General features: G+C 31.0%; 3 protein-coding genes across 7 annotated transcripts in view; 2 read left to right on the forward strand and 1 right to left on the reverse strand.

Moving 5' to 3' along the window:
- The first annotated feature begins 84 nt into the window (after positions 1–84).
- On the forward strand, positions 85–2,266 carry LOC122501783 (growth/differentiation factor 2-like). The gene has a single exon (XM_043611523.1). The coding sequence runs from the start codon at positions 744–746 to the stop codon at positions 1,815–1,817; it is 1,074 nt and encodes a 357-aa protein (XP_043467458.1). The 5' UTR covers positions 85–743; the 3' UTR covers positions 1,818–2,266.
- A 151-nt stretch (positions 2,267–2,417) lies between these two features.
- LOC122501782 (microsomal triglyceride transfer protein large subunit) lies at positions 2,418–9,597 on the reverse strand. Of its 4 annotated transcripts, XM_043611518.1 has the most exons (6): positions 9,494–9,597; positions 8,559–8,797; positions 7,760–7,783; positions 6,313–6,506; positions 5,057–5,707; positions 2,418–4,907 (listed from the first exon to the last, which is right to left on the reverse strand). In XM_043611518.1, the coding sequence occupies exons 2-6, from the start codon at positions 8,614–8,616 to the stop codon at positions 3,159–3,161; spliced, it is 2,676 nt and encodes an 891-aa protein (XP_043467453.1). In that variant the 5' UTR covers positions 8,617–8,797; positions 9,494–9,597; the 3' UTR covers positions 2,418–3,158. The 4 variants fall into 4 exon arrangements, with proteins under 4 accessions (XP_043467453.1, XP_043467454.1, XP_043467455.1 ...); XM_043611519.1 differs by lacking the exon at positions 9,494–9,597 and having other exon boundaries at positions 8,559–8,798; XM_043611520.1 differs by lacking the exons at positions 8,559–8,797; positions 9,494–9,597 and adding an exon at positions 8,518–8,548.
- A 338-nt stretch (positions 9,598–9,935) lies between these two features.
- The window catches only part of LOC122501784 (chromosome transmission fidelity protein 18 homolog), a 56,105-nt gene continuing 44,168 nt past the window's right edge, over positions 9,936–21,872 (forward strand). For both annotated transcript variants that reach the window (XM_043611525.1, XM_043611524.1), the window contains exons 1-10: positions 9,936–10,132; positions 10,663–11,061; positions 11,789–11,924; positions 12,179–12,374; positions 12,466–12,896; positions 13,022–13,264; positions 13,395–13,735; positions 13,810–14,051; positions 15,685–15,947; positions 16,957–17,236. In XM_043611525.1, the coding sequence (XP_043467460.1) occupies positions 10,045–10,132; positions 10,663–11,061; positions 11,789–11,924; positions 12,179–12,374; positions 12,466–12,896; positions 13,022–13,264; positions 13,395–13,735; positions 13,810–14,051; positions 15,685–15,947; positions 16,957–17,236 (2,619 nt within the window). In that variant the 5' untranslated portion in view covers positions 9,936–10,044. The remainder of the gene's footprint in view (positions 10,133–10,662; positions 11,062–11,788; positions 11,925–12,178; positions 12,375–12,465; positions 12,897–13,021; positions 13,265–13,394; positions 13,736–13,809; positions 14,052–15,684; positions 15,948–16,956; positions 17,237–21,872) is intronic.

Here is a 21,872-nt window from a genome sequence, read left to right on the forward strand (position 1 = left end):
TACGAATGATTGCAGAAATTCAATTATTTAAATCAAAAATAAAATCTAATCATTTTTAGAGTGAATTAGAATATTCTTTAGGGTCAGGGAAATTCTGTAAGTTTTTTTATTTTAATAATATTTTAACATTTCTATTATGATTGCAAAATGCGTATTTCGTTCAAGTTTTGTAAATAAATTGCAACAAAAGCTTATTATTATAGAGTCTAATCATAATAGAAATGTTAAAATAATATTGAAATATATAAAACTTGCAGAATTTCCAGGGGGTATATTTCCTTGGAATTTTTCTACGTGGGAATTGAAACACTTATCTTGTTAACGAATTTTTTTATTTTTCATTTCATTATTGCTAATCCTCCTAATCCTATATAGAATTGGTGGCATATGAATGCTTAATTTAATCTTATTTTTACATTTTCAATTTTAATAGTCTAACTAAAATAAATGAACAATAAGTGACTATTTCAATTATTATCATATCTATAAGGAGTGAATGAATAAATGATCGTTAATTTCGCCTAAAAAGTATTTGTTGCGAATGGAAATAATGGTTTGGTCTAAAATAAAACTTGGCTCACGCAGGAATATAAACTATTCGCCTCCTGGCAATTATTCCTTATCTCTCGTTTCATTGAAAGACGCGCCTCGATTGGTCGGTATATTTGAAGATCCTAAGAAATCATCCTCATCATCAAAGCCTCCAGTCACAAATCGTCTTCATTTTGCTCAACACACGCATTATGTCACGAACACATGAAACATATTCAGTTCGAAATTGTCCATTTAAAATTCACTGGCTAACATCAATGTTCATAATTTTTAGTTTATGTTGTCTGTGGAAAAGTGGATTCTTCTCAATTCCAGTGTCAAGTGTTCTTGCCAAGACTTCTATAAAAGTTGATGTCTCCTTACCAAACACACCACTCGTCATTTCTCAAGAATTTTTCAACAGAAGTGTAAAAAAATTGTCGGATAAAAGTCGAAGAAAACTGCATGGATCATTGTCAAAATACATGTTGGAACTGTACCATCGTCGTCCTGACGCGGACATTGTCAGGGCCCTTCAGCCTCGACACATGTCTGCACCACTTTTGGAAGGCGGAAGGATTCTGGAATTCTTCATTCCGGACACAAAGTCAGGAGAGGCTCTCGAGGCTGCTGAATTGCTCGGCATTGCTGGGATGGTCGTTCGAGTGAGATCACTGGAGAGTGGCGTCACGCAGGTTCAGAGGTGCAGAAGAGATGACCCTTGGAGGGCTTTCGACGTGACCAAAGCAGTGTTGACGAGACATGGAAACATTGTGCGATTATTGGTGCAAGGCCCAGTGGACATTCGCTCCGGTGGCGAAGGCCTGATTCTGTTGTTGAATTACACCAAGTCAAAGAGACGAAAGTCGAGATCTGCTTTTGACGACGAGCAGGACGATCATATTGTGTGGGGGGATGAGGAGAGCAGTAACAGGCGACGACGGAGAAACAGTTGTCGAAGACGTCCACTGTACGTCGACTTCTCATTGATCGCCTATGATGAGTGGGTGGTCGCACCACCCGGCTACGAAGCGTATCAGTGCGTTGGGAAATGCTTCTTCCCTCTCGCGGATCATCTCAGTCCGACTAAACATGCCATTGTCCAAACTCTTATCCACGGGGCTTTGCAGAATAGTGAAGTGTTCAGTGGGAAACTAGTCAGCAGGGCCTGCTGTGTCCCCACGAGATTGGCTCCGACAAGTTTACTATATTTAGACGAAACTGGAACTCTCACCTATCAGTATGGTTACGAAGATATGGTTGTGGCTGAGTGTGGGTGCCGTTAACTCCTTCTTTTCAGAATTACTCACAGCTTCTTCAAAATTAATCCAAGCAACTAAAACGAAAAATTCACTAAAGCAAATAAGGTAAAAACAATGACTACTGATTTAAAGAATTTTCTCTGCTCGACTCATCAAGGCGACGACTAGTCTCGCAATACACTTGAAAACTTATTTTTTCACAATAATATATCTTCATCCAGAATATCATGGGAAGGTTCCAGTGAAAATCAAGCTACTGAAACATTAACGATTTCTTTTATTAAATATAGAAAAAACATTAATAATGTAATAAATTTGAAAAGCATGTTAAAAAGATGCTAAATGAAGGATCATAATAAATGAATCCAGATTTTGTCTCATCGATGCGATTTACATAATTATATTGAGCATTTCCTTTTTTAAAGTAAATGAAGAATTTTAATAATCTAGCGTGGATAAAGACAGTTAGCAGGAATAGATAAGCCAATGAATCATTAAAAGTGGCTATTAATTTCTCCTGCAAATATTCTTGTGTTAACATTAATGCGAATCATTTATTGTTATAAATCAAAAAATTCCTTTTAATTTAAAAAGCTGCGAGAAAATAAATGTTAAATTCCCAAGAAAATTCAAATTGCTGTTTATTAAGAATAACTAGCGTTTTGTACAAATTTATTGTTAGGAACTAAATTACACTTGCCCATCTTTTACTTTTCAACAATAAAAAAGTATGAAATAAAATTTTATCTTCTTTTTCCTAATTTGCAAGAATCGCATTTATTTACTTCCATTATACCAAATTCAGAACGTATACAATTTCCTTAATTTTCGTGCTTGTATTTATAAATAATGCTAAATGCAAGAAATGGTTCATTTTAATTCTGAGATCGAAATTAATTAAATTATTTGTCTTCATTAAGAGAAGGGGAAAAATGAGTGAGAATGAGAGAATTTTCTTTTAATATCACAGACTGCTTTGCAACCTTTTTTTAGCTAACAAATTGTTTATTTCAAAAGACAACCTTTGGTTTTATAATAGGTATAGCTATATATATATATATATATAGTCTTGAAGAGATTCTTTTCTCGAAACATATGCTACAGATTCATTTGTCAAACCATAACTAATCTTCACAATGGATTTGAAGAGTTGTTTGTCATTAAATACCTACATATGGGTCTTATCAACAGTATAGTTGTACAAAAAATCATTTCAATTTGTGAGCAAAGTCCTGAGTTCGGGTAAATGCAAATTATCGAAATTCTCTCAACGATTTACAACGATATAAACAATCTAAGATTAAAATTGTCTCTGATAAAATATATTGTTCTCTCGGTAACAGGTCATTAACATTCGCTATTTCGCTAACTAAACACTTTTGAGCACATTTCGTTGTTTTTTCTATTCAAGAGGTAGGATTTCGCTGGTGAGAAAACTCTTAATCTCTTCGTTTTTCTCAACCTGTGCCTGCTCCCGGGTATTCTCTCGATTTTGTAAACGTTGTGCCTCACTGTTGTTTCCAGTTGGGACAGTCGCATGCACAATGAAACTGGACCAGAAAAGTCCACGTCAGTCGCCAATTCAAGTTTCGGTTCGAGAGTCAAGAGAAATTCCGCCGTACTTTGAACGAAATTTGATCGAACTTTAGTACCGCCCTGAAGTGAAAGTCCTGCACCCATTTCCACCAGACTTTGCGCATTTCTGTTCCAAAGGCTCAATTGTATTTGTCCGGAAAGATCAAAACTCATTGCACCGTCGACATTGATTTCTGCAATGAATCCGGATGAAAGGGGAATATACTCAAAGTGTCGATGAAGATTCACGAGCGCTTGGAATGCTGGCGTTCTTTCAGAAGCTGTGCCCGACCAGACATGGCCCATTAATTCTCCTTGGCCGGAAAAGAAAACAAAGGGTCTGATCGTGACTCCCAGGATCGAAATGTCCATTCCAGCGGTTGCGACTTCATCGTCAGTAGGTTCTTCGTCTTCATTTGCGTCCGATGAGATAAAGCCACCGAGCCCACCGGCATAGATTCCCAGTGAGAAGATTGTACTCGCGTGTGAGTCACTCTCCATGACTACATCCACGATTCCTCGCTTTAACAGTCCAGAACTGATTTCCTGAATTGTTAACAGTGATCCATTGCTTCCGGGAGATTTGAGGAAACTTCTGCTAAACGCTGTACTTAGTCCTTTTTGCGCAAGAGTGTCGTAGTTGTAATACTTGACGGACTCCCTTCGCATGGCTTCCTTCAGATTCTTTGAAAATTGAACATCCTCCTCAGCCAGCTGTTCCAGTCGTTGGCTCAGATATTTCCGGACCTCGTAAACTGGATCCCGACTTGTGAGATACTTCACTAGGCCTTCAAGTTCATCAATCGAGGGTTCACTTTCGAGGATCAAATTCAGAGCTAGAGTTCTCACACTACTGTCTCTTTTCGGTCCGTCCAGTTGATAAAATGCCTTCATAGCAGCTGCTCTGACTTGCTCGGTTAAATCGCCTTTCGGCAAGGAACCTAATGCTTGCCAAGCGACTGCACTAGTCAATCTAGTTCCATTTTGTGCGAAATTCAACAGAGCTGGAATGGCCAATTTACTTTCGAGATTTCGCAAACTTCGCAGGAATTTCAATTGGCACTCTTCACCTGAACAACTGTCCAAACCTAACTCCAGACTGACTCGGACCTTTTCAATCACCGAGGCCGATCCATGCTGCTTCGCCATTGCGGCAGCTGTCAAGGCCAATGTTTCCGAAACCCTATTATTTTGAATTGTCTCCTCGGATTTCCGCAAGACGTCCTTGATAACGTCGGGATGTGGATTGGGAGAGAGGGACAGAGACCAAAGGTATCTTTCAGTCTCGTCACCATTCTCGTCGTGCTGAAGAATTTTCATCGCTGCTTTGTGTGCTCCTGGGGTTGACACCGAACCTAAAATGTCAAACAATTGAGGTCTCAATTGACGATATTTCGGACTTTTCAGCAATTTTACAAGTTCCTCGGCAGAAGCATCTCTGACTAATGATGTTAATTTCAAAAATGCTGATGCTGATTTTACTGTTCCTAGATTTGTTGAGTCTAAAGCTTCTCGATTTTCCTGAACTGCTTGCTCCAACTGAAATAATAATAATAATAATAATAATAATAATAATAATAATTGGTTATGCAATTAGGGAAATTATTTCATGTTTCAAGTAAAAACTTTCTGGTAAGAAAATTGGATTTATTGACAATTTATAGAAATTTGCAATACTTATAACTCACTGTTTGACAACCATTTTCAGGACAACTCGTCGATTCGATTTGAAGACTAAGAGGCATATCTCTGAATCCCGGTTCAAGAAGAATAACAGCATTTTCAACACTGTCAGCTTCGACAATTTTACCAGTGATTTCGTCAATTTGACTCAGCGTCCGTTCAGACGTGACGGCTGATCCAGTTTCAGGTTTGCTAATTAATGTCATGGAATGCATCTCCTGCTCTTTTATCACCTTTGGAAGCAAATTTGCTGATAATTCGTAAATACATTTTCTTGAGCTTTTCACCTCAACACCGAAAATTGGATTTGGATGAACAGTTTTGTGAGGAAAATTACTTTCTCTGCAGGAAACTTTCTTCTTCTCGATGGAATTTGGACTCAGGGAAGTGTAGACTACTTTACAAATACCCGAGGTATCGATTTCCTCGAATTCACCATCGAAAGTTGTGTACTGAAAAAGGCTCGACAAGCCGCGTTTTAGATTCATGGATGAAACACTTTCATTTGGATCAGTGAAGATGCTTTGGACTTTTCCATTTTTCCACACAACAAGAATTGGTTTCGAGGCACTTTCCGGTATTGTTGACGAATGCTGAATAAATCCTTCTGGTTTTGGATTTTTTCGTGATTTTATCCATAGTTGTGGTGACGTGAGCTGAAAATTAAAACTTACTAGTTATATAATTTCCATATTTCTTCACTTGATTCAGATTTAAGGAGTAGGAATATTATATGGTATTTGCAAGATTTTATTTCATCTATACAAGATTCTTTTAAAAAATTAATCTACGCAAATTGTTGCATAGGTTTTTTCCAAAAAAAATTATGTAAGTATGTTCTGTATAAACATTATAATCAATGGCAAATTTTGACAGATTTTAATATTTGTAAAAAAGTATCTTCGCAATGAAAAATCAGTTATGAACTGTTGAACTTTGGAGGATAATTAATGATTAGATACGGCAATCTCTTTTCAGGAAAATATCTAATCTGTCCTTTCCAATAATATTCAAAATTTTTGGTTCTTTATTAAAAACTTTTTCTAATGTCGGATTTAAATTTTATTATTTTATGTAGGTATATAAAATTTGCTTTTAATATTACATATCAGTCTTCCATTTATTGTTGTTTCAATTTTATCATCTTGAATATTTTTTCAACTTGATCAATAAATTAATTAACTAATAATAGAAATTGCTAAACTAACTACATAATTTAATTTGCATTTATATTATATATAATGGATGAGTGAGGTACAACCTTTATTCTCAATATGATGACACCTGAATCCTTAGGATCCTTCCAGACTGGAATCACCTCAAGATGATCAGTCACTTGAAATCCAACATCGCCTCCAGGTCTCGGTGGTCCAGCTTCTCGGAAGAGAAGGGTCATATTTAATTCGTACCTGAATCCATGGCCAAGGTTCCAACCTCTAGAGGCTCCAGCCACAGCTATAAGTAGGAAGCACAAATTCCAACAGGAAATAATCATCATGTATCATTTGATTTAATAATTAAAAAATGGAATAATTATAATAATTATAATAATTATAATACGAGAAAAAAGTTGAAAAGCAACAACTAAAAACTAGAGAGAAGAAGATTATTAGACGCGAGTCGCGAGTCGACTGACAACTTTAGACAACTCTATCCGGCCAGCTTCTGGCTCTGCTGTATTCATGCTGTATTTGTACTATATGCTTGTATATGTATTCCCTAAAGTGATTCAACTACAGATAAGAAACCATTCCATGATGGAATGTTTTCAGTGTGTGGGTGTTCAGCATAGGGGAAAATTCATTTGTGTTGAATGGACAGATTCGGGCACCGTTAACCCAGTCCATGTTACCTGATACAAAAAAATGCGTGACATAGACCTTGAATAGTATATTTATCAGTATCTCAGTATTTATTCTTCACTTTTACAAAAATCCTAGTTAAAACAATATTAAAGTTGGGGATAAGAAAATTTTATCTCCACTTTTTGGGGCGTACACACGGAGAAAAAGTAAAAAATAAAACTCAAAAAATTTTGTAGGCTGAAATTTAACGACTTTATGTCACTTTAAATAAAATAAAAATAAATTCTGCATTTTAATAAATGATGTCTAATACTTATATTATTATTATTATTATTATTATTATTATTTCAATTTATTTATTTTCAAATATTAATAAAACAAGGAATAACAAAAGCAATTTTTATTTTGATCAACTGAAATAGATAAAACATACTAAACGCAAATTTGAATAATATACTAAAAGTTTATGAAAAATTAAGATGGCCAATGTTTTTTTTAGAGGTACATTTTCGTCCATCGGTTAACAGGGATCAAATTTATATCTATAACTGATTCTTGAAAGACACAAAAAATCCTTTAAGGAAAATATATTTTAAAAACATATTAGATTATTGGATTCTACAGCTATAATCTTTAGATTCATACACGGAGAGAGAATAAAAAAGTATTTGTTTGAAGTTGACTTATAATATTAATTGATTGATAATTAAACTTTTTTTTACATATTTTTTGCAATTCAGGATTAAATTATAATAATATGAATAATTTTGAATTTTACTTAAATTTTTTTTTAATAAACATATTACTTGCCTTAAAAATACATATAAGTACTTAACGCATTTCTTTCTCAAAATTATTTGTAAAACTGTTTTTGAAAATCCATTTGCGATTATTGACAATTACCTGGAGCCATCTGACAATAGGGACCTGAAAAATTTAATAAAATCATTAAACTAAATAAATATGAAAATTACAAAAGTAAAATAATGACACAAATGAAGAAATTAATTAGTCCAATTTTAATAAATAGGTACCTATAATAAATACATATATTTATAATAATATAAGTAAGAAGAATAATAATTTTAAAAAGTATAATGAAATTTAAAACATATAAATTACAATATTATTCAACATTTATTATTTAGAGCAATAATTTTATTGATTTACAGTCTAATTAATTACTAAACATTTAAATATTTAATTTTTCACTAGAGGCGCAATAGTTGATGAATTTTTATTATTTTGTATTTTTAGAATTTCTTGAAATTGCAAGAGAATATTTTGCATGCATTTCCATAAGGAAATGTTTTGTTTCTATTTCGCGAATAAATTATTGGTCGCCAATCACTATCTTCAATATATGATTTAAGTAAGTAAAAATTTTATTATTTCCGAAAGAAACTAAAGAAAATAAATTGTCTGCAGAGTTTTGATCAAACAATAATTTTAGTTATCTAAAGTTAATAAAAGTTTTAGATTTTTTAAATAATTTAAATATTTTTTTCTTTTAAATTAAAAATTTTAAAGAACAAACTAAACCTTCCGCTACGTTTAATTTTTGCGATTAGTTTAAAAAAAACTTTTTCATTTACTAAATTATCGTTTTAGCAATAATTAATAATAAGTAGTGAGAAATTATGACCAAGAATGTAACATACAGATGAAGATGAACATTTCCGGTATTATACCGGAAACTCACCGAAGAGTGCCAAAAGACAGAGGACATAGATGGTGACTGTCAATGCTTCTTTGGCCATCTTCCTCGATGACGTCCCTTCGTCACGAGCAACGACCTCTTCTCGCGCCTACGATCCTGGACTGTCAAGTTTTCTATTACACGATTATCGTTCTGTCTCGTTCTCCTTCTCTATTTCCTTGGAGCGCGTTATCGAACTCTGTGTATTCTTGATTTTGCTCTCAGAGATTCGCTTGGATTCGCTGTAATGTCCAACAGAATAAAACCAAAAAACCGCAAGCATTGCGGATATCGTGACAAAACCATTCTACTGACACTCATCCTATGTTAAATAACATGAATAGGATTATGATTCGGATTCCGATCAAGTTTCAAGAAAATTAACAATAATTGAAAATATTATTTTTCTTTACTTAAAAAACATTAATTTCTATTATTCTAAACTTTAAATTATCATCTTTTTCTCATTTAACTATAATTGTTAATTAGACTATATATATACAACTTTCTTTTTAAATTATAATCCAGTGGAAAATATAAATACAAATTCACTATCAATTTTTAATGTGTGACCTTTAACATTTATAAATGCGTTTTATCACTTTCATAACATATATTTATAATTTTTCTTCGTTTCATATATGAAATGAACAAATTTTAAATTTCAACTAACATTTTTGTGTTACTTTTTGACAATTGCTTTAATTATTTTAACAACCTGAATAATTTCTATCATATATTAACTTAAAAACTAGGTATACATAATATAAAATCAAAAATAGTATAATAAATAAATGCAAATTCAAGATGAACAATTATTTTTTAAATTTATCTAGTACCTAATAATTTTAAGAAATAGAATTCACTTGTAAAAATTGTAATTATTATTTACTTCTCTTTACATTTACGATAATATTTATTTACAAACATATACTTACATATATATTCGTACAACTGCTGGTTTCGTGATGGAACATTGAATCAAGTCGAGAGTAATCTTCTTCGAACGAGCGGACGTAAATAATTACGTGATATATAGAGCAATCCACAACACGTAACTTCTTCAACTATTCAAAAAAGAAACATGTTTTATTAAATAATAATTACAATTGAAAAAAATGATCTATGATCAATTATTATTAAGAATAAAATTATGGAAATAATTGTTTACTAATATAAAAAAGAATTACTTATATAAAACTTATTCTTAAAAATAAAGCAAATTGGTTATTTGAATATAAATCCATAATGTAGATTATTGATAATTATAGAAAAATAATTGTTTCTTAAAAATTGAAACAAGGATTATTTTCAAATTTCGCGCTTTCTAAAAATGGACTCCATGATAGAAATACATCTGCTGCTGTCTGCTACTGCCGCTTCATCCATGTCTGCGACATATCGATCTGTCAAACTTGTCAAATAATTTTAATATATTATATATAGTTTAAGTTAAAAATTTTGTAATACACTTTAAAAATTTATCAAAATGGATGAGTTTCCTGATCCAGACGAAGAATTTGATTTAGCACATGAAGATGAGTTTGAGTTGCTAAATGAATTAGAAGATTTTGAAGGTTAGTTGATGCATTTGTTTTTTGGTTTTTTATATTTTAAAAATATGATTTAATTGTTATTTATAATAATAAAAATATTTTGCAGTATATTATTTGGATTTGTTTTTTGTCAGTTTTAAAAATTATTTTAAAAAGTGTACATATTTTTTAAACTCTATATAAATATATATGTAATCATCCAACATAACCTCAAATTTTATCTTAAAAACAGAAATTTTTTTTATATATATATGTTTGTTTTCAATTTCTTAAAATAACTACTATTAATAATCGATAAAAAGTTCAATTATGCACTATATTTAAAGACTAAACAAAAGAATAATTTTTTTTAGATTTTACTAAAATATTTCAAATATTACCGCCTTTATATAGAGTTTTCAGCGCAAAGTGTAAATTTATTCAAAGTAATTATTTTAAACCTTTAAACTGTTTATTGGATTATGCTGAAAATTTAAAACAACTTATAAAACAATGTTTTACTTTTTTTATTTATTTCAGAAATTGGCTAACTGAAAAATCTTCTTTTTTAGGACCTCCAAGTAAGAAGATATCAAATAAATCTTCAGTACAACCAAACTTATTAGCTTCATCAACACAGATTGATCATCAAAAATCTACAAATTTGCCTACAGTACAAAAAATTGTCAATCCTGATTTAGCAGTAGAAAATGGTTTATCTCAAAATACTTGTCAACCTACTGACTCTATTTCTTTTAGTAAATTTACACAAGAAACTCCAACGAATTACAAGCAGGATTTATCGAAAACGAAAAATAATAATTCTGATTCAAGAGCTTTTGATAGTACGTCTCGTGAAGAAATCAAAAAATTAAATGACAAAAGAAAGCGGACAGTTGATGAATTGGTAGAAGATGTTAACGCTCTTCTGAGCGGAGAAAATCTTGAAATCTCTTATTTACATGAACCAGGTAACTGTCAACTGTTTCTCATTTATTCCATTAATGAAAATAGTTTTTTTGATTTTATTAAATTAAATGTGAACGCTCGCATGAAAAGTCAGGCTGTGGATTTTAATTTCTATGATAATCACAATTGCGGAAAAGAATCTTATTTTATTAATATCTTCTTAATGTATAGGATTTTAATCTATAGGATTCCACGCTTCAAATTATTAAGTATGTAATTTAAATGTTTTAAAGAAAAAAGAAAAAAGAAAAAATTAAATTACATACTTAATAATTTGAAGCGTGGAATCCTATAGATTGGTTTTAAACAATAAAAAGATATTAATAAAATAAGATTCCTTTCCGTAATTGTGATTATCTTAAAAATTAAAATCCACAGCCTGACTTTGTTGGTATATTATAAATTTTCAAGTTTTTCGTCAGTTCATTACAAAATTTTGTGTACTCTTACAAACATCTTGTATTTTGTCCCTTTTTCATGCGGGCATCCACAATACGTATTTAAATGTTTTCTGTATTATCATGATTCAGGGTCCGTATCAAATAACTCGACCAACGCTATGACGAACTCTCTAATAGCAGTCAAATAGCAATGACTGCCGCTGGATTGCTCACTGATAACCGACTGGCATTAGAATTTGCGTTCAAACGTTGGTCAAGTTGTCCACTACGGACCAACAATAAAAAAAGAAAAATTTTATCTAAATTTTAATGAATTTTCTTTGAGTAGAGATAATTGAGCAAACATCTAAACGGCCTCGTTGGAACGACTATGAAGAAGTAAGAAAATTAATTCTACAAGAAAGAAAAATTTATAATTCTCGTGATTCAACTGGATTGTCTTCTAATAACCGTCTTGTTCAAAGGTAATAAACTTTATTAAGTAACTTTATCAAGTTCACATAAATACTTGAAAGAAACGTTGCTTTCAAAAAGTAGGAAAAACAAAATTGTTGTTTTAATTTTTATTCCTCCTTTAAATAGTGAAAACAGTTTTCAATTGTATAGAATAAAAATATTTAAGGGATAAATAAATTTAAGATAACAATTAGTAACAATTTTTCAGTTTAATAAAATTAATAAAATTAATAGGTTTAATTTTACTCGTTTATTCTTTTAGTTTAAGTCCTAAAAAGGATACCATTTCAACCAGACCTCCACGATGGAATTTCATAAAAATGACACGAAATACAGATGGTCAGTCTTTATATGTAAGAGTTAAAAATGATGAAAAAGGAGTTTTTGTTAAAGCTCAACCGACAACTCGTTTACTGTCAGTTTCTTATAGTCAATTAAAAGCTCAAGCCGAAGAAATCGTAAGAATTTATTGAATTTTTAATTCAGCAAACGACTGTTTTTTTTTCTTTCTCTTTTAAATATTTCTAACCAGTTTTTTTTCGAAAACAGATAATTAAAAACATTGAATATGCGACTCTTCCTCAATCAGTACAAATATCTAATGAAAATTCCGACGACTCACTCTGGGTTGATAAATATAAACCTAAAAAATATCTGGAACTACTGTCAGACGAAAATATCAATAGAAAATTTCTTCACTGGTTAAAACTCTGGGACAAAATTGTCTTTCATCGAGAGCCGGTAAAAACTAAAAGGATTTCACTTTCTGAGACGAATAAAAAATTTGGTAGGAAGAATTTTAATAATGAGGAGAGTGTTGAGGAGTTTGATAGTAAAGGTTATCCTTTTTATCGAATCGCTTTACTTAGTGGACCCCCAGGTCTTGGAAAAACAACTTTGGCTCACGTAGCAGCAAAACATGCAGGATATAATGTGATTGAAATGAATGCGAGTGATGACAGAGAACCAAGTGCTTTCAGGTACGCAAATTTTAAATTGTTTCAACATTTTCCATTCTATTGTTTAGAGTTATTAGATTAGCTTTGAATTTATTTCATCGAAATTGGTGGAATTTAGTGAACAATGATTATTTATTTTTCAACAGAGAAGCTCTTCTTTCGTCAACACAAATGCAAGCGGTCATTGGTGCCAATCCTCGACCAAATTGTCTCATCTTAGATGAAATTGACGGAGCTCCAAGTGCGTCAATCGATCTTCTTATAAAATTTGTACAAGGGAAACTAGTGCAAAAGGGAAAGAAAAATAAACAGACAATTGAAAAGATGAAACTCGGTTGTCAACGACCTGTGATTTGCATTTGTAACGATTTATACGCACCTGCATTAAGGTTGTGTATAACTTTTTTTGCACAATTTATTACTCGTTTCATTCCTTTTTCCACTTCTTAAGGATTGTCTAATCACTAAGGTATTTTTTTAATTTGATGAATTTACATTGAAAGTTTTACTTCTTTTCAGACAGTTGAAAGCAATGGCTTTGGTTATTCCCGTTCCGGCAATTGAGCCAACAAGACTGGCAGATAGATTAATGGAAATATCTCGTAAAGAACATTTGAAAGTCGAGTATACTCATTTAATTAAATTATCTGAGAGATCGGGTTGCGACATTCGAACGTGTTTGGGAGCTTTACAATACATGAGGGGCTCAAATATTAAAGAAAATTTAAGTCTCGGACTCAAAGACACTCGCAAGGGACTTTTTGATTCATGGAAAATTTTACTACAAGTGCCAATGACTCAAAAAGGTTTCTTCCCGCCTAAAGAAAGAATTAGTCTCATTCTAAAAACAGTGAATCAAGGTAAAATTGTCAATTTAATTGAATGAAAAATAATATTCATAGGTATTTTCTCACGGTATAAATAAATATTTAAGGTGACAGTGAACGACTGTGTCAAGGAATGTTTCACAATTATCCCACGATTTGCAAGGAAAAAATGGAATCAGTAGCGAGGTCTTTAGAATGGTTTGAATTTTTCGACGAAATTACAAAAACAGTTGCTGCCCGACAAGTTTGGACCGTAATGCCTTATACAAATTATGCTTTCGTTATTTGGCATTTTGATTTGGCTAGTCAACAAAGTTCTAAATTGTCTTATCCACTGACAGTAAGTGAGGTAAGTAATTTTTGTATACTACATTATAAAAGCAAGTTTCAAAATGTTACCCATCTCTCAAGTATTGTGAAATTTTGTTAGAAACTGAAGAACATAAATTAAATAATTAAATAAATAATTAAACAATTGCAAATTGTATGTATTGACTTGGAGTTTATTCCATGTTTATCCCATGTTACAAACGGTAAAGAGGAGAATTGAAAAGGATAGAATTTCCTCCATTTTCCAGTGACGTTAAACCTTTATCAGACAACATAAGCGAGAAGCAGCAGCGGAGGCTGTACGCTAAATAATCATAACTCACAGAGACATTTGTAACCCCAGAGTCTCGCACGTATTTATCGCTGTTCGCTGTTGTTGGACGGTTTGTTGCTGCAATAACGGTAATGGGCTTCCTCCCCTTCGCTCCTCGGCTAACTTCTGCCGGGCGATTTATCCTCGGGTAATTAGCAAGGGTAATAATTAATGCGGCCGCGCATTGTGCTAATTATCAGTGGAGAACCTTTTAAGAAATGAAAGAACATTCGAAATAAAACAAAGCCAAGTTGAGTTTGGCCAGGAGAGGTGGCTGCTGTTTGCGATGCGCTCGCCGTATCACGATTGCACCAACTAATACAGTAATACTTATAAATACGTGCAGGTACACTACAGAGAGACGACAGCCTGCGAAGCCAAGCAGCAATCCATCAGGGTGCTTTTGTCGCCCTAATGAGAGCTTGCATTATTCAGCTGAAAGAACCCCCGTTTCCGCCGAGGCACTGTCGACTTCCCCAGCAATTTAAGAGTTGTTGTGCTTCTAACGTCCCTTGGACGTCTGATTTCGCGAAACACTAAACGCTTTTTCATTGGGGATTCTTCAATGCCAGCTTCGTTCTTCAACTCTCAGCCTGCCAGGTTGTTCCGACAGTAATTATCGACTGGCAATAATTAGAAATCAATTCCTTAAACAATAACCACAAATTAATTCATTATTACATATTAAATTCACGGCACATGCTGGCTGATTAACTATATTTTCTCTTGAAAAAAGAAAAAAACATTTATTTTGCCTCTCTTAGAATGCAATGAATGAGACTTGAAGAAGGTATCACCGAGATTACAAACTGTAGAAAAAAAGAAAAAACCCATTAAATAGCCTCGAGTTTTCGATTTCAAGAGCAAACATCGTTGCTGAAGATGAGTATAAATGGACCTTTCTACTAAGCGGCCACTTTCGCGGGAACATATATTACGTTCATGTTCATACTTGGTGACTGTGCAAAGCTCATTTTCCCTGAGATAATTTGTACTTTCATATAAAACCCGAGTTTTTGTTCTTTCATCATTTCATGGAAATGGGTTTCATATAAATTCTTTTCAAACGGTTACTCTCTCTCTCTCTCTCTCTCTCTATTCATCTCGTGTTCTTCAAACTGTTGGATAAGTCGATAAGACTTGGCGAAACGACTTATTTACAGGTTTCTTCTTGCTTGTTGGGAGAAATCCCAACATTTTTTCCCTTCAGAAAATCTCTTAGCCCAAATTATTTCAGTTACTAATTTTCATTCATTTTTAAAAATTGAATTATTTCTATTTTTATTCAGAAATTTCAAGCTTTTCATTGAAACTGGAATAATTTTTTTTCTCATTCTAGGTGAATCAAAAACTTACGAGAAATAGAGCAATTTTAACAACATCCCAAAAATCGTGTAGAATCGACAAACTAACTCTGACTCTTGATATTTCTCCATTGTTACCTGAGCTCTTGGCACCACGCTTAAGATCAGTTTCTGCTCATCTTTATTCTTCCAAGGAAAAAGCAGAGTTGATGCATTTAGTGAACGTCATGTTGGATTATGGACTTACTCTCATTCAAGAAAAGAAGCCAGAAGGAGGATTTGAGTATAATCTCGAACCGTAAGTTTTGAATTTATTTTAACCGGAAATTACTGTGTCATTTATCTTTCAACTAAACTTTCTTTTATTTCATATGTTCAACTCAATTCTCTTCAACGAGTACAAATCCTTTTGAAAGTAAAATAAATCCTTTTCCAGTTATATAAATCTCTTTGAAATATGATAATCTTTTTCAAATAATAAAATCTCTTTGGAATAAAATAGTCTTCTTAAAGTATAATAATTTTTTAAAATATTAATTTACTATATATATATAATATTAGAAAATGATACGCGCTATTCCGTTTATTATTATTTTGTTATTTAAAAAACTTTTTATATTTTCAAGAATAAACATCAATTTTTTAATGATTATAAAATTCAATATTTAAAGAATTCATTTATTTATTTATTTTCAAGAAAATTGAAATAAATTCTTCAAAATAATTCAATTCTTTTAAAGAATTTTAATAAAAATCTTGCCAAGAATTAAATTATTTTCAATACAAATTTTAATTACATTTTCTCGAAAGAATTCAATTATTGAAAAATGTTGATAAAATTCTTGAAATGACTTGAATTATTTTCAAATTTTTTAATAAATAATAAATAATATTTTGCAAGAATTCAATGATTTTCAGTACGTTATTTTAAAATTGAAAACATTTAAAAAGAAAAAATAATTAAAAAGTTTTGAAACAAAAAAGCAAACAGCAACTAACTTGAAACTGCGAACAGATTACCGGAATACAACGATTATTAATTTAGATAATAATAGTAATTTACAACTTTGTAAAATAATCAGTATTTCCTAAAAAGCTTGTTACTTTTTTTTCAATCTTTAAGCTTTGCCTTTATTCAAATGTGTCCGTTCTCTATAAAGATAAATTAAATAATTGTACAATCCTAATGATCAATTTTCTTTCAACTTAAGCATTAGACGTTTCAAAGACAAAAATTCTAATTATTATACATAAATAGATACATTTATGGTAGGAATTGAAAAAACATTTTTAATTTTCGGTTTCAGAGACCTTTTGCAGATTGGCACTTTTCCTGACTGTAAATTCAGACGTGGCCTTTCTTACGCCGTGAAGCAGATTGTCATTCAAGAATTAGAAGTGGAGCGTGTAAAACGTGCTGCTGCTTTAGTTAATTCTGCAAGTAATAAACAAGAAAAACAAAAACGAGTTGACGTGACGCAAGAGTTTGAGAAAAATGATGAAAAAGACGACTGTGAATTGAAAAGTGCAATGCCAAATAACATGAAGCAGACACTCGAGCCAGTGGAAGTTAAACCCATTACAGGGGTAAGACTTGATTTTTTTATTGATAATTTTTTTTATTTTACGTTCCTGAGTCAAGGTAGTATGAAGATATTAAAATCTATCGCATATTTCTATCTCCAAGTAATAATCAGGTGAGCCATTTAGAAAAAAATCTGCCTCGATACGTAGTGAATGTGTCGATCAAAATTAAAAGTGTAGCAGCAGTGACGAAACAAACATTTTCAAATTGTGTATTTGATGCTCCTGTTTACGTTCGGTGAGTTTTTCGTGAAACTTATTCTCGCGGTTTCATTTTAGTTTTTCAATTTTTATTTATTTCAGGGTTGCCACAGGTCGGGGAATTCAGGAAAAAGTCAGGGATTTTTATTAAAAGTTTACTGGAAAAAATCACATGTTTAGAATTTATAAGAAAATTCTCAATTTTTGTGTCTTTTTGTTTGACTCATAAACTATGAAATTACCACTATTATAATTAAATTTTTCTAAAAGAATTCAATTATTTAACAAACATTTTCATAAAATTCTACACGAACATTCAATTATTTAAAAAAAAAAAAAAAATAAATATTCCACAAGAATTAAATTATTTAAAATCAAATTTTCATAAATTTTTTCAAAAAAATCAAATGTTTTAAAATTTGTCATTAAATTCTTCGCCGAAATTCAATTAGATTCAGGAATTTTTAAAAAATTCATTGTAAAATTCAATTATTTTCATAAATAATAAAACTCATTGCAGAATTTAAATTATTTTTAATACAATTTTAATCAAATTCCTCGAAAAATGTAATTATTTTTAAAAATTTTATTAAAATTCTTCAAAAGAATTTAATTGTTAGTTAAAAATATGAAATATTTGGATTTTCAAATTTTCATAATAAATTCTTTAATAAACCATATATATATATTAAAAAATGAAAACTTGAAATAATTTTTTAAGAAAGTCCATTATACATTAATTAAAAATTTATTGATAAAATTCTTTATGAGAATTCCATTTTAAGAAACATGCAATTATTCTTGTCTTAATTTCTCAATTATTCTCAATATATAATATTTTAATAAAATTTTCCGAAAATAATTCAATTATTAAAAAAAAAATTTAATAAAATTGTACACAAATATTTAATTATTTTCAAAAATAATAAAAATTCCACAGGAATTCAATTTCTTTTTAAATAGTGGAATTATTTTCATAAATTTTAAAATGTTTGAATTTAAATGTTTTGAAGAATTTTAATTCCTACGGAAAAATAATAATGATTAAATATTTATTTAAAAAAAAGAAGTTATTGATGTTTTCGAATAATTTTACTTTTGAAGAAATTTGTAAATAAAAATAGAATATTTTTTTGAGTATCTAATAATTTTTAGAGTTATTCACAATATTCTTTAGGGTGAGGGAGAAAGTGAAAATTTTTTCTGGAAATCAGGGAAAAGTCGGGGAAAAAGAAAATAAAATTTTTGTGGCAACCCTGTACTTGTGAGATGTAGCCAAAATATGGGTGACAAACTATAAGTTTCCGAAATTTTAAACGCGACGAGAATTTGAAATTGGATTTCGTATTATGTACTATGAGTTTGTTTTTAAATGCGGAGTCTTATGCTTTTAAAGGAATATCTTCATTAGTTGACAGAAAGGAATGGAAATTGAAAAAAAGAAGAAATGGTAATGTATCGAAAGAAGCATTTGAAGAAGGTTGGAGGTGAAGTTAAGGGCGCAAGTTAGGAAGGGTGGGGCATTCGAAAGGCGGACGAGCCGCTACATCCGCAAAGCTATTATAACCGCTCGAGCGAATCTCTATTAAAACGTGTTTACACTGGCTTAGGGGTTGACTCAGGGAACCCCTCCTAGTCCCAGTTCAGCCAACTAAGAACGTCGCGCCACCCCTGCTCATGCCTCGCATATACATACCGGAGTAATTCCTATCTAATTGTCGCGTGTATGAATAGTGAATCCCAGAGTACTCGGGGCTATGAGAGCCAGATCCGAGCTAACACAAGGGGAGAGCCATATGAGCTAATCTATATTATGATGGCTCGACCTCCAGGGTGATTTGCACTTGTATGCGTACATACAGCCAAGTAGTTATATATGTCGCTTGTGCAAACTGCTGCAAACTGCTGCAAACCAGGGTTCGCAAGTTACATCAAGTTTTCCAAAAATCATTTTTCCTCTTGTGCGACAATCATCAAGTATACCCTGCCAAAAATGAAGGAGTATAGAATTAGGGAAAATAGTTTCAAGTTGCTCTTTCAAAAAGGAATACTTGTTTAAAGTGGGTCACTGGTTCTCTTTTATTCAGCTTGTTTACCGGGGTTTGTGTATACGAACCGCCAAACTAAGCAAGTTCTTGGCTACATTCAGTTAAATGAGCTGAAAGTAGGTCGTTTATTATTTTATCCTTTTTATAAGTTCCAATAGAGTTTCTTTTGTTCTGATACTTCTGATGGAAATTTGTTAATTACATAGTACGATCTAAAATAGTTTACATTCCTGAAAGTGTTTTTTTGAACATTCGCAAAACGAATAGAAACGTAAATTATAATAGACTGCGGAATTTGTATTAGAGAAGAATTGTTGTTTGTAAAGCGTCGCAAGCAGCTCTTAATTTGCTCCACGGAGAGAATGGGCGAAGCACTTACAGTTGAGTGGACAATAAGACAACAGCTTTCTGTCTTCTCCTTCTTGGGTGCTTCCGGTTGATGAAAGCGGGCAGTTCCCGCTTGTAGACATAAACGTCCTAATAGTGGCTACATTAGAGGGTCCTTGATAATAAACGTTCGAGTCGGATATAGATGGCACGTGTCTATAGATACTAGACCGTTTGCAACCGTGGTGTGTGAATCTGGTAAGGAGTACAACAGTTAAGTCGAGTGTATATTTCGGGGGTAAACATAATCGTTCGGGCGTCCCATGTGTATGAGGGGAATTTATACAAGTGGATGCTGGTATTTTCAAAGCGTCGAGACGCCGGACGTCGCAATCTGGCTGTCACGCCCATTTCCATAGCTCTCTTTGCTTTATTTCTTTTTCCCCTTTATTATTATTATTATTATTATTATTATTATTGCCATTGTCTCCCACGGCGAAAAATTTACCCCCTTCCAAAACTAGGCAAGTTTTTTATTTTTAAAATATTTCAACATTTCCAGGATTGCCACAGGTCAGAGAGTCAGGAATTTTTATTAGAGTACTGGAAAAAATTGAATTTAGAAGTGCAGTTACGAATAATTGCAGAAATTCAATTATTTTCAAAAGTAATAAAATTTCGAAAAACATTCATTTTATCAATAAATTATTTATTTTTATATTCAAATTATTGAATTCTCGTAGAATTTTCGAATAAAAATTGATTAAAAAATGAATTTCAGTTAAATTGCATTAAAAATAATTGAAATCCTGTGAAAAATATTATTATTTAGGAGAATAATTAATAAAATTCTTCGCAGAAATTCAATTATTTTCAGGATTTTTAATAAAAATCATTGCAAAATTCAATTATTTTAATAAAAAATAGTATTCATCAGAAGAATTAAATTACAAATTGCAAAATTAAATTATGTATTTTCATACATAATTAACTTGGTTCATCACAAGAATTTAATTATTTTCAAAAAATCTAAAAAAAATTGTCGTCAAAATTTAAATTATCTTTATAAATAAATAACAAAATAGGTACTGCGACAAAATTCAATTATTAAACAGAAATTTTCATAATTTTCTACACGAATATTCAATTATTTTTCAGAAAAATAATATTTTCACAGAAATTCAATTATTTAAACTAGAATTTGCATAAATTTTTTCGAAAAAAATCAATTGTTTGAAACTTTTTTATAAAATTTTTCGCAATAATTCAATTATTTTCATAAATAATAAAACTCATTGCAGAATTGAAATTATTTTTAATACAATTTTAATCGAATTCCTTGAAAAATGTCATTATTATTAAATATTTTATTAAAATTCGTCGAAAGAATTTAATTATTTAAAAATTTGTTAATAAAATTACGTATAAGAATTCAATTCTAAGAAACATTCAATTATTTAATAAATTATTTAGTTTTGTATTTAAATAATCAAATTCTCGTAGAATTATCGAATAAAAATTGATTTAAAAAAAATTTCATTTTTCGAAGAATTTGTACTTAAAATTTTATTAAAAATAATTGCAATCCTGTGGAGAATTTTATTATTTAGGAGAATCATTGAATTCTTACAACGAATTTTGTTACATTTTTTTAAATAATTAAATCCATGTGAAAAATTTTATTACTTGTAAAAATAATTGAATTCTTGGGAAGGATTTTATTAAAATTTTTATAGGTAGAGTCAATTGGGGTAAATGTAAACGGAATATCTATTTTTCACGAAAAACATTAGTTTTTTTTGTTAGAAGGTAAAACGGACGGATTTCTTTTGCATGAACTTGTTACTAGAGTTCCCTAGAAAAATTTTATGAGGTACAAAAAAATATTGATGCACCTGAATCGCCTAAAACTGACTGTTTACATTTACCCCGAGATTTTGAAATTTTCCTAAAATTCGGGGTAAATGTAAACACCACTGTAGTTAAGCCTAGGTTTAAGAAACAAGTTATTTCAAGTATACTACTGTTTTAAGGGATGGAAAAACTGAAAAAAAATTCTTCGT

The sequence above is a fragment of the Leptopilina heterotoma genome, unplaced genomic scaffold (assembly GCF_015476425.1).
Source record: "Leptopilina heterotoma isolate Lh14 unplaced genomic scaffold, ASM1547642v1 Lhet_214, whole genome shotgun sequence".
Taxonomy (NCBI): Eukaryota; Metazoa; Arthropoda; class Insecta; order Hymenoptera; family Figitidae; genus Leptopilina; species Leptopilina heterotoma.